This window comes from Equus caballus, chromosome 9 (genome assembly GCF_041296265.1).
Source record: "Equus caballus isolate H_3958 breed thoroughbred chromosome 9, TB-T2T, whole genome shotgun sequence".
NCBI classification, from domain to species: Eukaryota; Metazoa; Chordata; class Mammalia; order Perissodactyla; family Equidae; genus Equus; species Equus caballus.
In genome coordinates, this window is record NC_091692.1 from 51,284,664 (window position 1) to 51,301,506 (window position 16,843).

General features: G+C 36.9%; 1 protein-coding gene across 3 annotated transcripts in view; it reads left to right on the forward strand.

Annotated features, from left to right (window-relative positions):
- The window catches only part of NECAB1 (N-terminal EF-hand calcium binding protein 1), a 172,977-nt gene that overhangs the window by 125,538 nt on the left and 30,596 nt on the right, over nucleotides 1-16,843 (forward strand). For all 3 annotated transcript variants that reach the window (XM_014728038.3, XM_023648668.2, XM_023648669.2), the window contains exons 6-7: nucleotides 9,979-10,115; nucleotides 15,356-15,477. In XM_014728038.3, coding sequence (XP_014583524.1) covers nucleotides 9,979-10,115; nucleotides 15,356-15,477 — 259 coding nt within the window. The remainder of the gene's footprint in view (nucleotides 1-9,978; nucleotides 10,116-15,355; nucleotides 15,478-16,843) is intronic.

Sequence of the window (16,843 nt, forward strand, 5' to 3'; positions counted from 1 at the left end):
TAGAAAATATGGTGATAAAACTTACTGGAAGTGTGAAATAAGAGAGTGGAAAGCCAGATTGCATACAGCACTGGAAAATGATAACATACCAGTTTGCAAATCCTTCCATGAGCACAGTCATCTTTTCCACCTGTCAAAACCAAAAGTTTAACCAAGTGATGGCAAATATATTAAAAAGGCAGCTACTAAAGTCATCTTAATGTTGTCACTAATTTTAGTGTCCCTCTTTCATTTTTTGTTATTTTTCCTTTACTGCTAAATTGCCTTACCGCCAATTAGTTATATGGCAAAAATGCTTATGGCAAATGTGCTGTGGCAAAGATGTTTACAACTAAATTTCCTAGAACTCCCTAAAACAATCCAGGAGACCTTGACAGAAATCCAATTTTAAGACAGACAAGCCAAGGCTGTGATTTCAGGTGATAGCCAGTATCTTCTCACGTTGACCACTTATTTTCTTGAGCATGTGGGAAAAATGGTGAGTGCTGGCTCTCAGTATAATGTTCTGGACTTTCAAATGGGGGAGACATAACGGTCTGAAATTACAGGTGCAAAGAAATCATTTATACCCCTTGTTATCAGCCATTGCCATATTGAAATGTGACAATGCACCACATTTCATCAATTTCTAAGATGCATGTTTGCTCACTTTTTAAAATCTATGAAATTGGGATGAATCTTGCACTTGATGGTGTATAAAATTGAGTTGAAAATATTTTTATTTCCTAGTGGTGTACAAAATACCAAAATAATGATGCCTCATATTTAATTTGAAATATAATATTTTTGTTTTTTAAAGTCCCACTGGAAAAAAAATTGCCTATTTATTATTCTGAAAAAGTTATTTCTTCCCAGGGATTTGTTCCTGAATAAAAAGTTATGGAATAATTTGGTATTCCATTCATAAATGGGCCACAAAGGCAAATCCAAAAATGTGTCAGTTCTTACATATTACCTACTATTTCCATACATTATGCTGTTTGGAAATGCTCAAAATACTTTGATACCCAATTACTCCTTCAGTTATAGAGTTTGTTTAGATCAAAGACAAGGATAATTTGTCTTTGAAAGCAGAAAGATCATATATGACACTTGGAAGATATATTTGTCTCTGAAAAATTCGGTAACTTAGGCATGCTAACTCAACATATTATAAGAGTGTGGTTAAAATAGAACTATCCATCTGACACATATACTATTTAGGAGGAGTCACATTACATGTGAATATTATCCTTGAGGTATTACATGTGCTTAAAAATGGATATTCAAGAAAAAGTACATGAGCAATAAAGTAGAAAGCAGTGTATTTATGGGGAAGAAATTTTGGTGATATTTATTATCAGCACCAACAAATACAAATTGAGTCCAATTTGTGTATAAATATAGCTCTCTCTCTTCACACTGAAAAACTTAACATTTGGTTCTGTGTTACTCTCCAGAAAAATGCAGGCTAGCAATTGAGATAGTATATGAAAGGTGATAAAAATTACTAATTTGGAAGTGTTTGCAGATTTTCTTGTCCTACTGCCTGCCAAAGAGTACTGTATTTACAGCCCATATCTTTCTACTCCCATGACCTCTCAAACATATGAAGATAGTATATCTCTACCAGGCTGATACCTATCATATCTTAACCTTTGCATGGTAAAATAAGATGAAAGGAAGGAAAGCCACACAAATCAAATGTGGAATGATTATAGGCAAACACTCTTTAAACCACTACCCAGATCAAGAAACTAAACCTGCCAGCCACCCCAGACCTTCCATGTGCCTGTCCCAATATAATCTCCTCTCTCCCTTGAAAACAATGACCAAACTGACCCCTCTAGTAATCACTTCTTTGCATTTTATTAAGTTTTCATCACACAAACGTACATCCCTAGAAACTGTAGTTTAGTTGTGCCCATTTTTATGTCTGTTACATTACTTTTAATTTACAAGTTACCCTGCAATCTTTTAGAGAGGAGCTCATGCACTAGACTTTGCTGATTGCCTTCTCATGATACAGCTCAGCATGGTCTTCTTAACTCGGTTTTTACTGCAAATTTTCAGCTGAATCCAGGGTCTCATTTGGCAAGACTATACCTGGTAGTGTGTTATCTCATCAGGAAGCACATACTATCTGGTTTTCTCTCTTTTTTGATCTTGGCAGACTTTGATACTCAATGCCTAAATCAGGGATCAGAAAACTCCAGGCATGGGCCAAATTCTGCCAACTATATGTTTTTTTATGGTCTATGAACACAGCCAGACTCCTTCATTTAAGAATTATCTATGGCTGCTTTCATGCTGCAGTGGCAGGACATGTGGCCTCTTGGTTCACAAAGTCTAAAATATTTACTATGGAGGCCTCTACAAAAAAGTCTGCCAGTATCTGGCCTATATCATCAGTCTTTATATTGAACACTCTGTAGTCATTTTGGCTGTCTGAAGCTCATTCTCTGCTAGATTCCTCAGGAAGAGCTCATGGGAACAATGTAACCTGAGTTTTTGCATGTTGACAGTTTTTCTGTGCCCTTTTACTTAGATATCAATTTTTCCTGATACAAAATCCTTTGCTCTATTTTCTTATTTTAAATATTTTAAATATATTCCTCTACTTTCTTCTGGTATAAAAGTGTTGGTTTTAGAAAGTCTCATGATAATCTAGTTTTTTTTTAACCTTGTAAGTCATTTGCTTTTTATATCTAAGTGCACAAAGAATTTTTGCTTTATCTTTTGAAGTCTACTAATTTTATTAAAATATGTCGATGCATTTTTTCTGAGCTGATATTCTTAGATATGTGGTATACTTTCAATATCTAATTTCAAATCTTTTTCTTTCAGAAGAGCATACTTGAATAATAGATTCCAGTATTTGTTGTGTTCCTTTGTTGATTTCTACACTTATTCCTTAAGAAATATGTTATAAGTATGTTGGATCATCTTTCCGATCTACAATACTTGTCACTTCCTCTTAAATCCTTTTTGTTTCTTTTCCTTATTTTCTTTTGATTTTTAAAGATTACCTCCTTCTCATTTCCATATATTAAAGTATTGCCTGTTATGTTTATTTGTTCTTGTGTTCCTTTTAATTTATACTTCATTTCTGAGTTAATATTTTTCTTCTTTTTCCAATTCATTTCTGGATTCTATCCCCTTGTTTCTGAGTTAAACTAACTCTGATTCATGTTTTATTTCTTCAGTTTTTTTCTTAATGTCTTTCAACTCAGTTTTAAATACTTGGTTATACTTTTGATATGTTTTGTGGGCTTGTCCTCATGTTGTGCTTTCACTGTCTACAGGACTGTCCTTCTTCTTATTTTCATTTTTCTTATAACAACATTATATAGAATTTGACCTTAATAATTTTCTATTGCTCACTTTAAAAAATACTGATTTTCTTGAATTTTTCAACAAAAGCTGCGTTCAAGATAGTTTTTCTAACTTCAAAGAGCTTCCTCTTAGGTAGTTGTCTTGTAGTATTGGAAAATCTAGTGCCTTTCCTTCTTAGATTCCCTGGCTTTGTTCCGCTCCCCTACTTTTATCTGAATCTTATTTTCTTTATCTCTGTGACTCTGTCCTGCCCAGTTTTGATTTGACTCCAAGCAGTTTGTCTTCAGTGTGGGGCCCTCCTAGCATACTACCTTGGCTAATTGATTTCAAGAAGTCACAGTGGCTACATAGTTCCAGCCCCTTTAGGCTTTACTAGGATTTTTATGCTTACCCTCTTTTGGATAAAACTCCTCTCAGTTTTAAATGATGTTCTCAAGTTATCCAATTGTGCTTTCTAGTGGATATTTGTTGGCTATTTTGGAGTCTTCTTATCCTAGTTCTGTCGCGTATCTCATTGCTTCCATTTGTTTCTTCCTGTACATCCAGTGATACCATGCAGTGCAGATCTTGTGGCTTTTGGTGATTTTGTCTTTACCTGCTTGTAATTTGAGATTCATAATAATACCTTGAAATTTAGTTTTGTTGTATTTGTTGTCTATGGAGTTTGTTGTTTGTTTTAATCTATTTACTCTATCTGTCTTTATGTGAGGATTCCAGGAATTTCAAAAACTATGCCACCGATATGGCCATTTTTCTGAAATTCTCCTTTTATTATTTTTCTAGTTTCTACATTTCTGTGATACAGAGTAACAGAAGAGTCTAGATGAGTAGAATCAGACTCAGGGAGGCGTGAGAAGAAAAGAAGAAATCTTAGCCAATATACATATAAAGATCTGAGAGAGAAAAGAGGAAAGGAGAATAAATTCAGATTTGAGACTGAGAAAGAATTTCGAAGAGATTCTAGAAAATGAAATGCTCTGGAAGAGGATATGGCTGACAGAATTCAGAGGAGATAAAGGGGAATGCAAAAAGTGTTTAGATCTATAAATTGGATCCCATGTGCTATCCTTGATGAGAAGTCAGGAATAGAAATACTTTATTTTGGGATTGAACTCTACATTTTTAACTTGACACTCCTCAAAAACTGAATTCCATGGGTCACCACTTCAATATGGTAACAAATATGTGTGTAAAAGTTATACATTTTTGAACAAGCAAGGTAGCAGATGTGCTATAGAAAATATATGTAGAAAGAAGTCTGAAAAATTAATATTTGTGGAGAGCCTGCCACATACCAAGCACCAACCATATATTTATTCTAGCAATAATTCTGAAGTGGGCTATTATTATAACATTCAAATCTAGGTCTTGTGAATTTTGAACCAATGATCTGTCTATTACACTTTGCAATATCCTTCCTTCAATGGATTGATAGCAATGATGAACATTTATCAAAAACTATAAGCTAGACACCATACTGTGTGCTTTACATGCTATTTCATTTAGTCTTCATGACAAGCTTATGAGATTAATACTATTTTTGTCCATAATTAAGAAAATAGGAACTTAGGCTGAATACTTTCCCAAGTTCACACTGTTATTGAGTGGCATAGTCACTACTTAGAACTTAAGTGTAACCACTTTCAAACACAGATTCTTAACCACCACTCTGTTTTAGATGTAGATAAGTGTAATCCGAGTCTTCATCCCTTAACTATTATTCTCCAAATTTGGGCTGACTCCATATATGTACCCATCTTCATACTCATATGTATTTTCCTGAAATTTTACTTGTTTAACGAGGATTACTTCCCAGTAGAATAGGATTATTCTTTGGATAAAGACATTCAAGAATCTTTACTTAAGATTTAAATCTCTAAGATTGATTTATTTAAGATTTAAGGGCCCAGCCCCATGGCCGGGTGGTTAAGTTGGCGCGCTCTGCTTCGGCGGCCCAGGGTTTCACTGGTTCCAGTCCTGGGCACGGACATGGCACAGCTCATCAGGCCATGTTAAGGTGGCGTCCCACATGCCACAACTAGAAGGACCTACAACTAAGAAAAAAAAAATCCACAACTATGTACTGGGGGGCTTCGGGGAGAAAAAGGACAAGTAAAATGTTAAAAAAATTAAAAATGTTTTAAAAAAGATTTAAATCTTTAAATGCATTTTAAACTCCAGGATCACCCTTTACAGTGGAGTTTGTCAGTGTAAAGGTCTTAAATAATATAACTCATTTCTAAAATAATTTCTCATTTCAAGCTACCAAATATTTAGTTAAGATAGGGCATAGAAATTATTTAAATTTATTGGTTATTTAATAACATTTTATTCTAAAATTAGAACCTTGTTTCCTCTTTAACTAACCTGAAAATCTACAAGTCCCTTAATCTTTGGGAATCTGCACTTTGAAAATATTTTAACCTCTTGTTTTGCCGTCTAAGATTGCCGAAGACCTATCTGGAATTAACCTCAGTCCATTTTTAAGATTCTTAATTAAGGATCAGTTCTTTATTTTTTTTAAGGCTTAAACTTGATATACTGTTCTCCCAGTTTAAAAAAAAAAAGTGTCATTTAAAATGAAAGCCTAAGAACATTTAATAAAATAGGACATAGATAATATAGTGTAAGCCAGTTAGTACAAAAACATAACGGTTTTAGAGAGAGTAGAAAAAGAGAAAAAGACAATTGTACCTTTGTAAAAGTGCATACTTTCCTCTTACAGAAGCCGCACAGATGTCTCACACAGGAACAGAGAGCTGCAGGGGCTTAGATCAAAGGCAGGCAGAACAGTACCCCCTGCTAAGTGTGATTGTATCTGATCTCATCAACAAGAAGACACTGAGACTGGATGTCACTGACTTGATTAATTTTCAAATAGGGCAAATACAAACAGGGAAGACTGATGCGCTAATTTTCCTAATCAACTCAGGTGATCCATAGTGGGTTAATAGCTAAGATCTCTACTCTTCCATCATCCAGATGGGCAAGGGCTCACTTTCGGAGAAAGGATCTGACAATTAAGATGCACAGGCAGTTCCCTAAGAAACCTGATTTTCAAAGCACTATGATTCTAATGGTAGAGTTTTTACTTGAATGAATCCTAGCTGTATTCAAGCTCCACACAAAGGAAATATGTGGATTGAAATGTTTACATTCTGGCTTTCCAAAGGCATAAATGGAAACATTAATGCTACTTGGTTAAGAATTTCCAGTTAATGATTAATTTAACTGCCAATTATCAGTGACTTGAATGAACATTTTTGGGATCTGAGAAACATACTATTAGCCTTCATTTGCCCATATTCTTTCTAATAGACAAGAAGGACTAAATATGTTGGAAAAAAGAGGCAGAATCTGGATATCAGGTACGTTTTTTTTTAAACTGCTTTATTAGACCAATAGAAGTTCTTTCTGCCACTCTGTCAAATTCTGGGTTTTGCTCAAAGGAACATGTGCCTTAAACCAACATAGTACCAATCTTCTGGGAGTTGAGTATGCAAAGATCCGTTTTTATACCTTCACAACCAACACATTTGTTGAGAATAAAAAGGGTTAGGCTTTGACATTTTCCAGCTTGTTATCTATTTAATTTTCCATCTGCTTTTTTTGCCACTGCCTTCCAAAGGAACATCTGCTGCATATCTGAGAGAAGGAAAGAGAGATTGGATCTATGCCGCCTGGGTCTACAGTCCTAAACTTTGGGATCCAGGATAAGGGAAGGGAAGAAGACTAACAAATGTTCTAGAAAATGAAATAACAAACCATCAGTTAAGAACAAAGCTGTATTTCCCTTTATTGCAGAGCCCACATGACCGGGCAAGCTGGACAGCTGTCTACTACCAGCAAGGGCTAGATGGAAGGAGAGGCAGCTAGGGACTGGCAAAAGGCAAGAACAGTTCCCAGAGCTCAGACATGCCCTCTGGTGCCTGAATCTCCAGGTGGTTCTCTGTTGCTCATGTACTCTTTAAGCATTTATGATGCAGCTGCTATGAGCCAGGCTTTGTTCTGGGCATTCTAGAGGCAGAGATGATTAAGACATAGTCTCTACCTATGAAGAGCTGGCCTAGGATGGGGGAGATAAACAAGTAAACAACAGATTACAATATAAAATGATAAATTCTATCTCCTAGGTGGGGAAAAGGTGTTACAGGAACACGTGAAAGGGAAAGGAAGCATGCCTAATCCTGTGAAGAGAAGTGGTAGTTCAAGGAGAGGAAAGGCTGCACGTAGATGATGCCATGAGCTGAGAAGGGTAAATAGGAATGTGAGAAAACAAGCTCTTTCCTTTCCTTTCATCAAAGGGCAGCACATAACAGCAAATCTTCATAACTGACTCAAGAAACTTAATCCCCTAGAGCCTTAAACGTACCCACCACCCTTGTCAATGTCAAGGCATCAACATTTCTGTCAAATGTACCAGCTGAGTTGTGCCATCTCTTCATGTTACCTAGAGAGTTACTACTGAGGGTAAGACGCTCTCATCAGAGTAAGAAGTGAGTATCAGCATAATAATAATTTCTTAATTTGCTATGATAGTACAGTGATGGAGTAGCCAGTTGTCTGATTTTAACTAAAGTATCTAACGTCACCAAAATCTTTATGTGTAAGACCACAGTAGCAAATTCAATAAATTCTTAGTTAGGAGTTTATCTGCAAATAACTGAAGATTGCATGAGTATCTGATCTGGGCACCATGAGGCATACAGAAGTACAAGGCATGACCTTTGTGTCTAAGAAGCTAAAACCTAATCGCAGTGACCAGTGTTTACACTAGAGAACGCAAAAAAAAAAACAAAAACCCTTTTCTATAGTTCTGACATGACAAATGTTTAGCATTTAAATGGGAGAAGAATAAGGCCAATGTGATGCTGCATTGCTCAGTAAATGTATGCTTCCTTTACTTTTCTATGCTGTCTACAAATAGGTGTAAACTGTTATAATTTCCTTTAGATCAGTTGCAGTGTATACTGAGATGCATGATCTCTGACTACAATTACATCTTCTCATCATTTTAATAAATTTTATTTTAAAAATATGCTTTAGCAAAATGGAATAACTATGGGGAACGGACCAAACACACCTCTTTTTCTATCATTACATTTTCTTTTCATCTTGAAAGCTTTACTCAGTTTTAGAAAACATACTGAGAAACAATTTTTGAAGCTTTTATAGCCACTAATTAGCAAGCAATTTGATCAAATTAAATATTTTTGTATATATTTTAGACTTTCAGTTAATTCACCAAAAATCCTTATCATCATTATGAGCATGTAATGTTTTGTTTTATGGTTAGTTTGTTAGGTGGATTTTAAGGACATTAAAATTTTTAATTTTTGAATGAGATGATGAGAAAATTTCCTGTGTTGTTCACCTGCAAAGAATGGTCTTAAAAAGAATCAGATGATTGAAACCTTTTATTATTTCAAATTAGGAAAGAAATGAGGTTTCTATGACATTAGGTTGTCCTACTAAAAGGAGAAAAACTTCGAAGTAATTTATATTAGGAGTCCACAAGTCCAGTATTTCCTAATTCAGAGTTGATAGAACACAGAACATTTTTGAGTTGGAATGTATGCAAGAGTTGCTTAGTCTGATTTCTAAGCGAGAAAGCAGGGACCCAGAAAGGTTAAATAATGAAATCTTGTTTGTTCCCCAGCACATTGTGTCTCTGGTATTATCTTGTCACCATCACTCCTTTCAGTTTTGTATTGTCAACCATGAAAAAATCATTTTGTTTAGGGATGGAGCCAAATAAATCATTTCTTTGGCTGAACTTGTATCTACTGAGCTCACACAAGACTCTAGAAAATCAGGTTTAGTTGGCTGGTTCCATGACCTGAAAGAGTGGTTCTGGCAATATCTCATTCCATGCCAACCTGGTTTTCTTTTTTCTTGGTTCTCCTTGAGACTTTAGAGGACAAGAGCAGCAGAGAACACCATCCACAACCCACCTGTCTACCTATAAAAAGCTTGGCAAGTGTAGCTGTTAAGTTTGTGATGATCTCCATGTAGGCCTAGGGCTGTGTGAATGAATTATGCTTTTCTAGCTGAGGTGTGGTACTAAAAGTTAGATGCAAATGAGCATCAGGTAGAGTTCCTGAGGAAGGGACATAAGCAGATTTAGTAAACTGTTTAAATATTCCAAGCCTAACATTTTCTAAATTTTGACATAACATCATGTAATTTCTTTTGGCTTCAGCATAACACAGATTAGGCATAATAAAGACATCAAGAGGGAATTAAGCCAGTTACTGAAACATGACTGCCTTTAGCTGGTAATGGAGAAAATACATGATGGTGTGGTCATCGTTTAAATGAAACACAGAACAAACCCTGAGTTAGTCACATTCCTTTTTTCCAGATATTTTTTCCCTTTCTCTACAGATGTCTATTCCATAATTTTACTTTTTGTCCTTTTTTCTAATCTTGAGGCAGATGTAATGGGAGATGAGATATTCCAGGTGTTTCTGTAGCTCTTTTATTCAACTTCTGTTGGGTGGATAGAGCTCTGCCCCAGTCTCAAGGGCCCAACATGTCTTCTCTCCTCTTTGTCTCTCCTTCTTGAGGATTAATCTGAGATTGATGGGTACATGGGGAAAAACTATTCCTGGCTATTTTTCCCTAACATATTTCTAATTGCATTTGTTTTGTCATCCTCAGGACTACCAAGAGGCCTCCAATTTGGAACAATTTGTAACTCGATTTTTATTGAAGGAGACTTTGAATCAGCTACAATCTCTCCAGAATTCTCTGGAATGTGCTATGGAAACTACTGAGGAGCAAACCCGTCAAGAAAGGCAAGTTAAATGTTTTCATATGATATGTCTTTAATGACTCTCTGTTTATGGAAGACCATTTGAGAAGCATCATACTTAAACTAAAGGAAACTAAAAATGAGAATGAATAGATTTAAACAGAATGGCAGGGACCTTCACTGTGTACTTGCCTTATATTTGCCTCTAAAAAAGACCATTCTACTTTTTCTTTTACTGTCCATCGCTTATTCAATAAACTTCAGTTGATAATTTCGTAGATGGAGAAGACTTTAAAAGACACTGTGATAATATAAGATGTACTTTATATAGACCCAATCCTTGAGGAGGCTAAAGTGTATTACATAAATAAGACATGAACACTAAAACTATAGTGCAAGGTACAAAGTGACAAATATCATAGAGCAGGGGAAACAAATTGCCAAGGGATTTCAGAAGAGTAAAAGATTAAATATGGATAGACAGATGAAAGACAATTTCATGGAATGTCCTGATAACATTCGAGTTCCTCTTGCTAATGAGTATAATTTGAAAATGTGGAAATGAAGGGAAAGAACCTTACAGGCTAAGTGAACCTGCATAGAGCAGGGGACTTGAGAATTCAATAAGCCTAATTATTTAAGGAAACAGAGAAAAGTGAATGATGGGAAAAAATTTCAAAATTCAGTACCACCAATTGATATCACTGAGAAGATAAGCAATATTAAAATAAAGGCACTTATGCTAAAGAGAAACCTGAATTAGAAATATGTGAAGCAGACATCAAAATAATCCCAAACAACAGTCGGTACTTTCTTGAGTTGTCATTGTTTATACCTTGCAAGCTAGAGAAGAGCTTGGCAAAACTCTTGCTTAATCCAACATATTTTTGCATGTGCTAACTTTGAATCTATAGATATGACTTTTGCATTTTAAATTAGGGAGAACCACACAGTAACTTTTTGAACATGCTGATTATAGACTACTCTGTAGGGCCAATTTTTCTAAACAAATTAATGGATACATAATTATTAGGACATCTCAGAAAGACAGTGGAATTTTCAAGTATGTGTTTACAATGTCAAAATGAAATGAGTGCTACCAAATTCTAACAAAAAAGCCTATAATCTCAGATCTAATGAACTTGTGCAGCCAATGGGTGTACACCCTTCAATGGGTACGTGGGGCATTTTCACATTATAAACTTCCTATTTTCACTGTATTGGGTGATTCCATATCAGATGGGAAGGTGTAACAATTAGCTTTAGAAAAGCAACAACCCAGCTCCTCAGATTTAAGCAGAGGATAACAGAATGTCTTGAAGCACAGTGAAATTGATTGCATGTTCCTAATGAGAAAACAAGGCCTATTCTGTTGTTTCTTTTGTTTAGATTTTCTTAACATAAAATGGATTCTCCCTTTTTTGATTCAATCTTTTACCACCTGAGAAGAGGCTTGAAAAGGTGCTCTGCTTCCTTTCTTCATCTACACTTTGGGTTTTGTCTATAGTCACCTCCTGGAAACTTGCATTCTACATTCACCACCATATAATGAATATATAATGAACCACCGTCATTTGTGGCAGACCACAGGCTAGCCTTGAACTCTTATGACTGCTGCCGACAGCTGCACAGCGCTGTGCTTAATAAGAAGGAGCGTGATAATACAGAGTTTAAGGAAATTAGAAGACACTATAGGACAAATGAATCTTTTATTTCTAGGTTTCTAGCTCAAAAATAGCTTGGAAGAGCAGGAACTATTACAGTCTGATGTCAGTTTGGGGAGTGCTATCATATAGTATTTGACTAAGGCACCCAGGGATGCTCAGATCCCACCGCAAATCCATGATACTCCTCCTGGGGATGGTTCTAGAAAAAATACACAAAAAAGCAAATAGAAAACAAGGTTCCACTATAGGTTTGTGCCCATAATATCCAATGTGCAGTCTCTGGTGATTCTGACTGAAGCATGTGAATTAGGCCCGAGCCTACAGGGACTGGGTTTCCTCTCCCAAGGCTCTGTCTTCCTGTCAGTGGACCACCAGAAGACAAAGTGAGGAGAGCCCCGGGGCCTCACCAGTGGAGAAAAGAGAGTGAGAGGGAAAATGGCTGTCCCTTTCCCATGATATCAAACATGAGACCAGTAAAGAAGCCTCATGAGAAGACAAAACTTGAACTTGAACTTCAGGGGGGATTTAATGACAGAATATAATGAAAGTTATATTCTCCCTGAAAGGATGGGTCTCCTCACCCACCCCATATTAGCCATATTTTCTCATCTGGCTAACTCCTCCTAGTTTGTTTGGTCAGTGTTTGGAAGCTTTTTCTCTGGGAAGCCTTCACTGCTCTCAAAACAGGATTTTATACCTCCCACTCCATTACTGTGTACTCCCTTGGGACCCTCTACTTAAATCTACTTACAGTCTCAGCTCCTTTCTTGTTTATTTCCCCCATTAGACTTTGATTTTCTAGATGGCAGGGACTTTGCCTTGTTCCCCTCTTCCTGGCACAATCAACTGTTAAATATATTAAACTGATAAATGAAAAGGAAGTCCAGGTAAAGGGAACCCTATAAAGGAGCAGTGAATGAGGGCCTGGGACAGTGAGAAGACCAACCTATGGGGCATCTGGGGTTAAGAAAGGTCTTAAAGGGGCTGGCCCCGTGGCCGAGTGGTTAAGTTCACGCTCTCCGCTGCAGGCGGCCCAGTGTTTCGTTGGTTAGAATCCTGGGTGCGGACATGGCACTGCCCATCAGACCACGCTGAGGCAGCGTCCCACATGCCACAACTAGAAGGACCCAGAACGAAGAATATACAACTATGTACCGGGAGGCTTTGGGGAGAAAAAGGAAAAAAATAAAATGTTTAAAAAAAACCCTTTAAAAAAAAAAAAAAGAAAGGTCTTAAAATCTAGGTAGCTGCATTTATACTTAGTACTATCAGAGATTGTCATTGATGGTTGTAAATAGACGAGAAATATAATGAAAATGATGTTTAAAGGAAATTACTCTCACAATGGTGTGTAGAAAAGATTTGGAGAAGAGAACAAGCTCAGAGAGGAGAGGTCAAATCAGTGTATCAAAAAATTCATCAGTTTATTATATCATAAAGATTTCAAGATGCCCTGCACAGTTAAGAGTTGCAGCCCGCAGATATCTTTAAAAATCCCAGGGTTGTAATAATCTTCCTCTTCAGTATCAATATTACTTTGGGGGTTAATATTTGTAAAGCCTAAGGATACAAAGACTCCTTGTAATATAGCAAATTTTGAGAAGCCATCTGTTCTAGCTTTTTCCCCAAGAAGGAATCACAAAGTATCATTCATCCTGCAGTAATGAGTTAGACGTGCCGTGTTGGGCAAAATGTCTGTGTCTACTCATGTGAAAATGGCAATTTCAGAGAGAAGGGATGCTTACAGCTGGAATGCCACAGAGGTGAGATTTTCAGATGGCATTCTAGAATACTCTTTGTATCTGTCCTGGCAAACTGGTGAAAGGGGAGCTACGTTAATTCCATGTCTTTCGAAAGTACCTAATAGCCAATGACAAGAATAATCATTACATTATACAGAAGTTTCCTTTTAGAGGACCCCTGTCCTCTTACGTAAACCTCTCTTCTTCAAAAAATAGATTTCTGGGAACATGTTTAATTACATGTGAATTTCTTGTTTTTATAACGGAATCTTCAAGTTTGCTCTATTTTCCAAAGTTCTTTGTCCAGAGAGATGACCGAGTCCTTCTGGGCTTGGAAGTTATTTTTCTCCTTTTGCTGGTTGTTATAGAAGTAAGGAAAGACTTTAATTTCACCTACAGGTGACTATAAAAGTTCAGGCAGTTTTCATTCTCTTAGCTTGAACGTAGAGAAGGACTGCTCTAATCACCTACTCCTAGGACCACCAAAGGTGCCATAAAATTGATATTTCTTTTTATGCCATAGGAAGGTCTGTAGGGAGATGTAGTTAAAGATTAGAGAGTAAATATATATGATTTCTTTTGCTCCCTCTCTAAACGCTTCAAAAAATGGCATTAAAAATGCCTAGACAAAAAGGAGTCATAAACCCACAAAGATAAAAAAAAGGATAGAAGAAGAGACGGAGGGGCAGAAACTTAGAATATGGAGAGAAGGTGAATCTAGTGGTAACTGATCTGGAAGATCTGAGAAAGCCGAAATGTGAGCAGGCAGTGTAAGAAGCCAAGATGCAATGCAATTGGTATCACAAAAACCTTAGAAAGCCTCAAGAATTGGCATCACCATGTGCAACTGATAGTGGGGTGATGGTAGCACTGACATATTATTGAAAGCTCCACCCAGTGCTATATAGTGACTGCCCCTCCCCAATCCTTGAAGAAGCCTAGAGGTGTGCTCTCTGGAGAAAGTGACAAGATATACACTGGCACAACTGGGGGTCAGGGGCATGACACTAAAAAATGAGGCATTAAGTGAAAGTCTCCACTCTGAATAGTGAGATTTGAAACCCCCTCAGCATGCCCTGCTCCCAGAGCACTGACAGCCAGGCTCCTACCCTCCAGTTGGGGGATGTTTTTCTGAGGGATCTCATTAGTCCAAGAGTACCAAGAGTCTGTGTCCCCCAGTGAATAGGCCTAGCCAGGCCACTCTACAATGGAGGCTGCCAGCGTGGGGGCAATCCCCATCAAATACACACAGATTCCAGTCATCTTTGTAGTTCCTTCTTCTGAAATAGGCAGGGGCAACCAAGAGAACAAATCAAACACAAGAAAAGAACCTTAAAAGAAACAGAAATAATCCAGAGACCAGAAGAAAACTTCCAAAAGAAATAATCAATATCCTCAGAAAACTAAGAGAAGGTGAATTAAGGACAGAATGGGTTTTTTTAAGAAAAAGAATATTCAAAGCACAAAAGAGCTTTTGGAAATTATGATTGCGGAAATGAAAGCTTCCAGGGAAGATTTGGAGATAAAAATGTGACTACATTTCCACAAAGATATGAAAAACAAGAAATAAAAATAAGAAAACTAAAGGGTAAGGCCAGGAGGTCCAGTGTTTGAAAAGTAGAAATTCCAGAAAGAGAGTAAAGTAGAGAATTTACCAGAGAAATCAATTCTCAGTTCAGGTTGATAGAAGAGACCAAGAGCCCACTGGAATAAATAATAAAAGTCTGACCCAAGGCATGTTGGCAAGCAGTACCTCTCATAAGTTTTCATTTCATGACTAGAAAATCTTTATGATCAATGTTTGAAGATCTGTTCTATGAGGCAAGAGACTGAAGCCTTGACACTGAGATTAAAAGCTGTCTCTGTTGTTCAAGGCAAGGGCTAGCCAAGCCAGAAGTCCTGTCGATTCAGTGGCCTGGAAAACGGTCAAGTCGCCGAGTCCAGAGACACAACAGCTTCTCCCCTAACAGCCCTCAGTTTACTGTCAGCGCTCCAGGTAAGGCAGCTTTGTCATTTTTCTTTTTCAAAGTCAGCTCAGTTTGTATTTTCACATTGACTTATTAAAAACACACACACACACACACACACAAAAGGCAGCTAAAAGAACAATAGTAATGGAATACTTTTCTTATACCAAATGAGTTTGTCTGAAACCAAAGTGGCAAAGAGTCTAAAGTATTAAGAACTGGAGTGATGATCCTCACCATCAGTTCTATCAGAATCCTAGCAGTTGTGCCTGGGCAGTACACAGAGAGGTGGTGGGTAGGGAAGAAGGTGGCTCAGTCACTTAATACATGAAAGACCTGAGACCTACAGAAATCCCCATCACCTTCAAGCAGAGATCCCCTTTAGTCTGTACCCTAATATGCGTTAGATCCTAAGCCTGTGTAAGCATACTCTAAATTCATTTTAGGAAGAGGATCCTTGTCTCCTTTCATGATAGGATTAAAGTCACAGCTGGTGTTTTTGAAGTGCATAATGTAATATAAGATTTGTTGAACTAAAATCTTAATAATTGTTAGGTTATTACATTTTAACCATGTCATTTATAATAATTACTTTAAAGTCAATTTGAAATATGCAAACTCACATTGTTAAATATCAGAGTAATTTTTATAAAGCATGCATATATATGCATATGTATAGGTGTATATGGACACATGTATGTATATACACACATAACACTTCAACATGTCATTTTAACACAAATGAATCTTTAAATATCTAACATTTCAGAAAAATCAAAGTACTAACTATAGCCTATATTTACACAGACTGTACTTGAACCATTTCAAAATGCTTTCTTGAACATTGTCTTATTTTATCCTAACATCTTATAATATAGATATTGGTATCTCCATTTCTCCAGAAAGTGAAGCAATTTGTCCAAGGTCATATGAACTACTGGTCCCTTTTTACTGTGGAATGAACAACCCCAATCTCAGTGATTATGAGTGCAAATATTTGGGTTTTTCTCTCTCATGGGTCTATTCCTTGATTTTGATTTGGGTGCTTTCAGCTGGACATGGTTCCAGGCAGTAGGTTGGGTTCAGCTCTGTTCCTCTCGCACCTTCCTGGGATCACTGACTAGTTGGAGCAATTTCTTCTCCTGGTGAGTGTCAGAAGTACAAGCAGCCAGGACAAGTCACACACCTCATTTAAAACCACTGTGTGCATCGTATCTACTAACTCCCCATTGGCCAAATGAGTCACGTGCCAAACCCAGTAAGAATGGGGAGGACATGTACTCCACCCATTGTGATAGTAGATACTGCAAAGTCATGGGCAAGGCTGTGTATGTATAATTCTATAATAGGAAGAAAGTAAAGAATTGGGAACAGTAATACAATCTACCATATGTG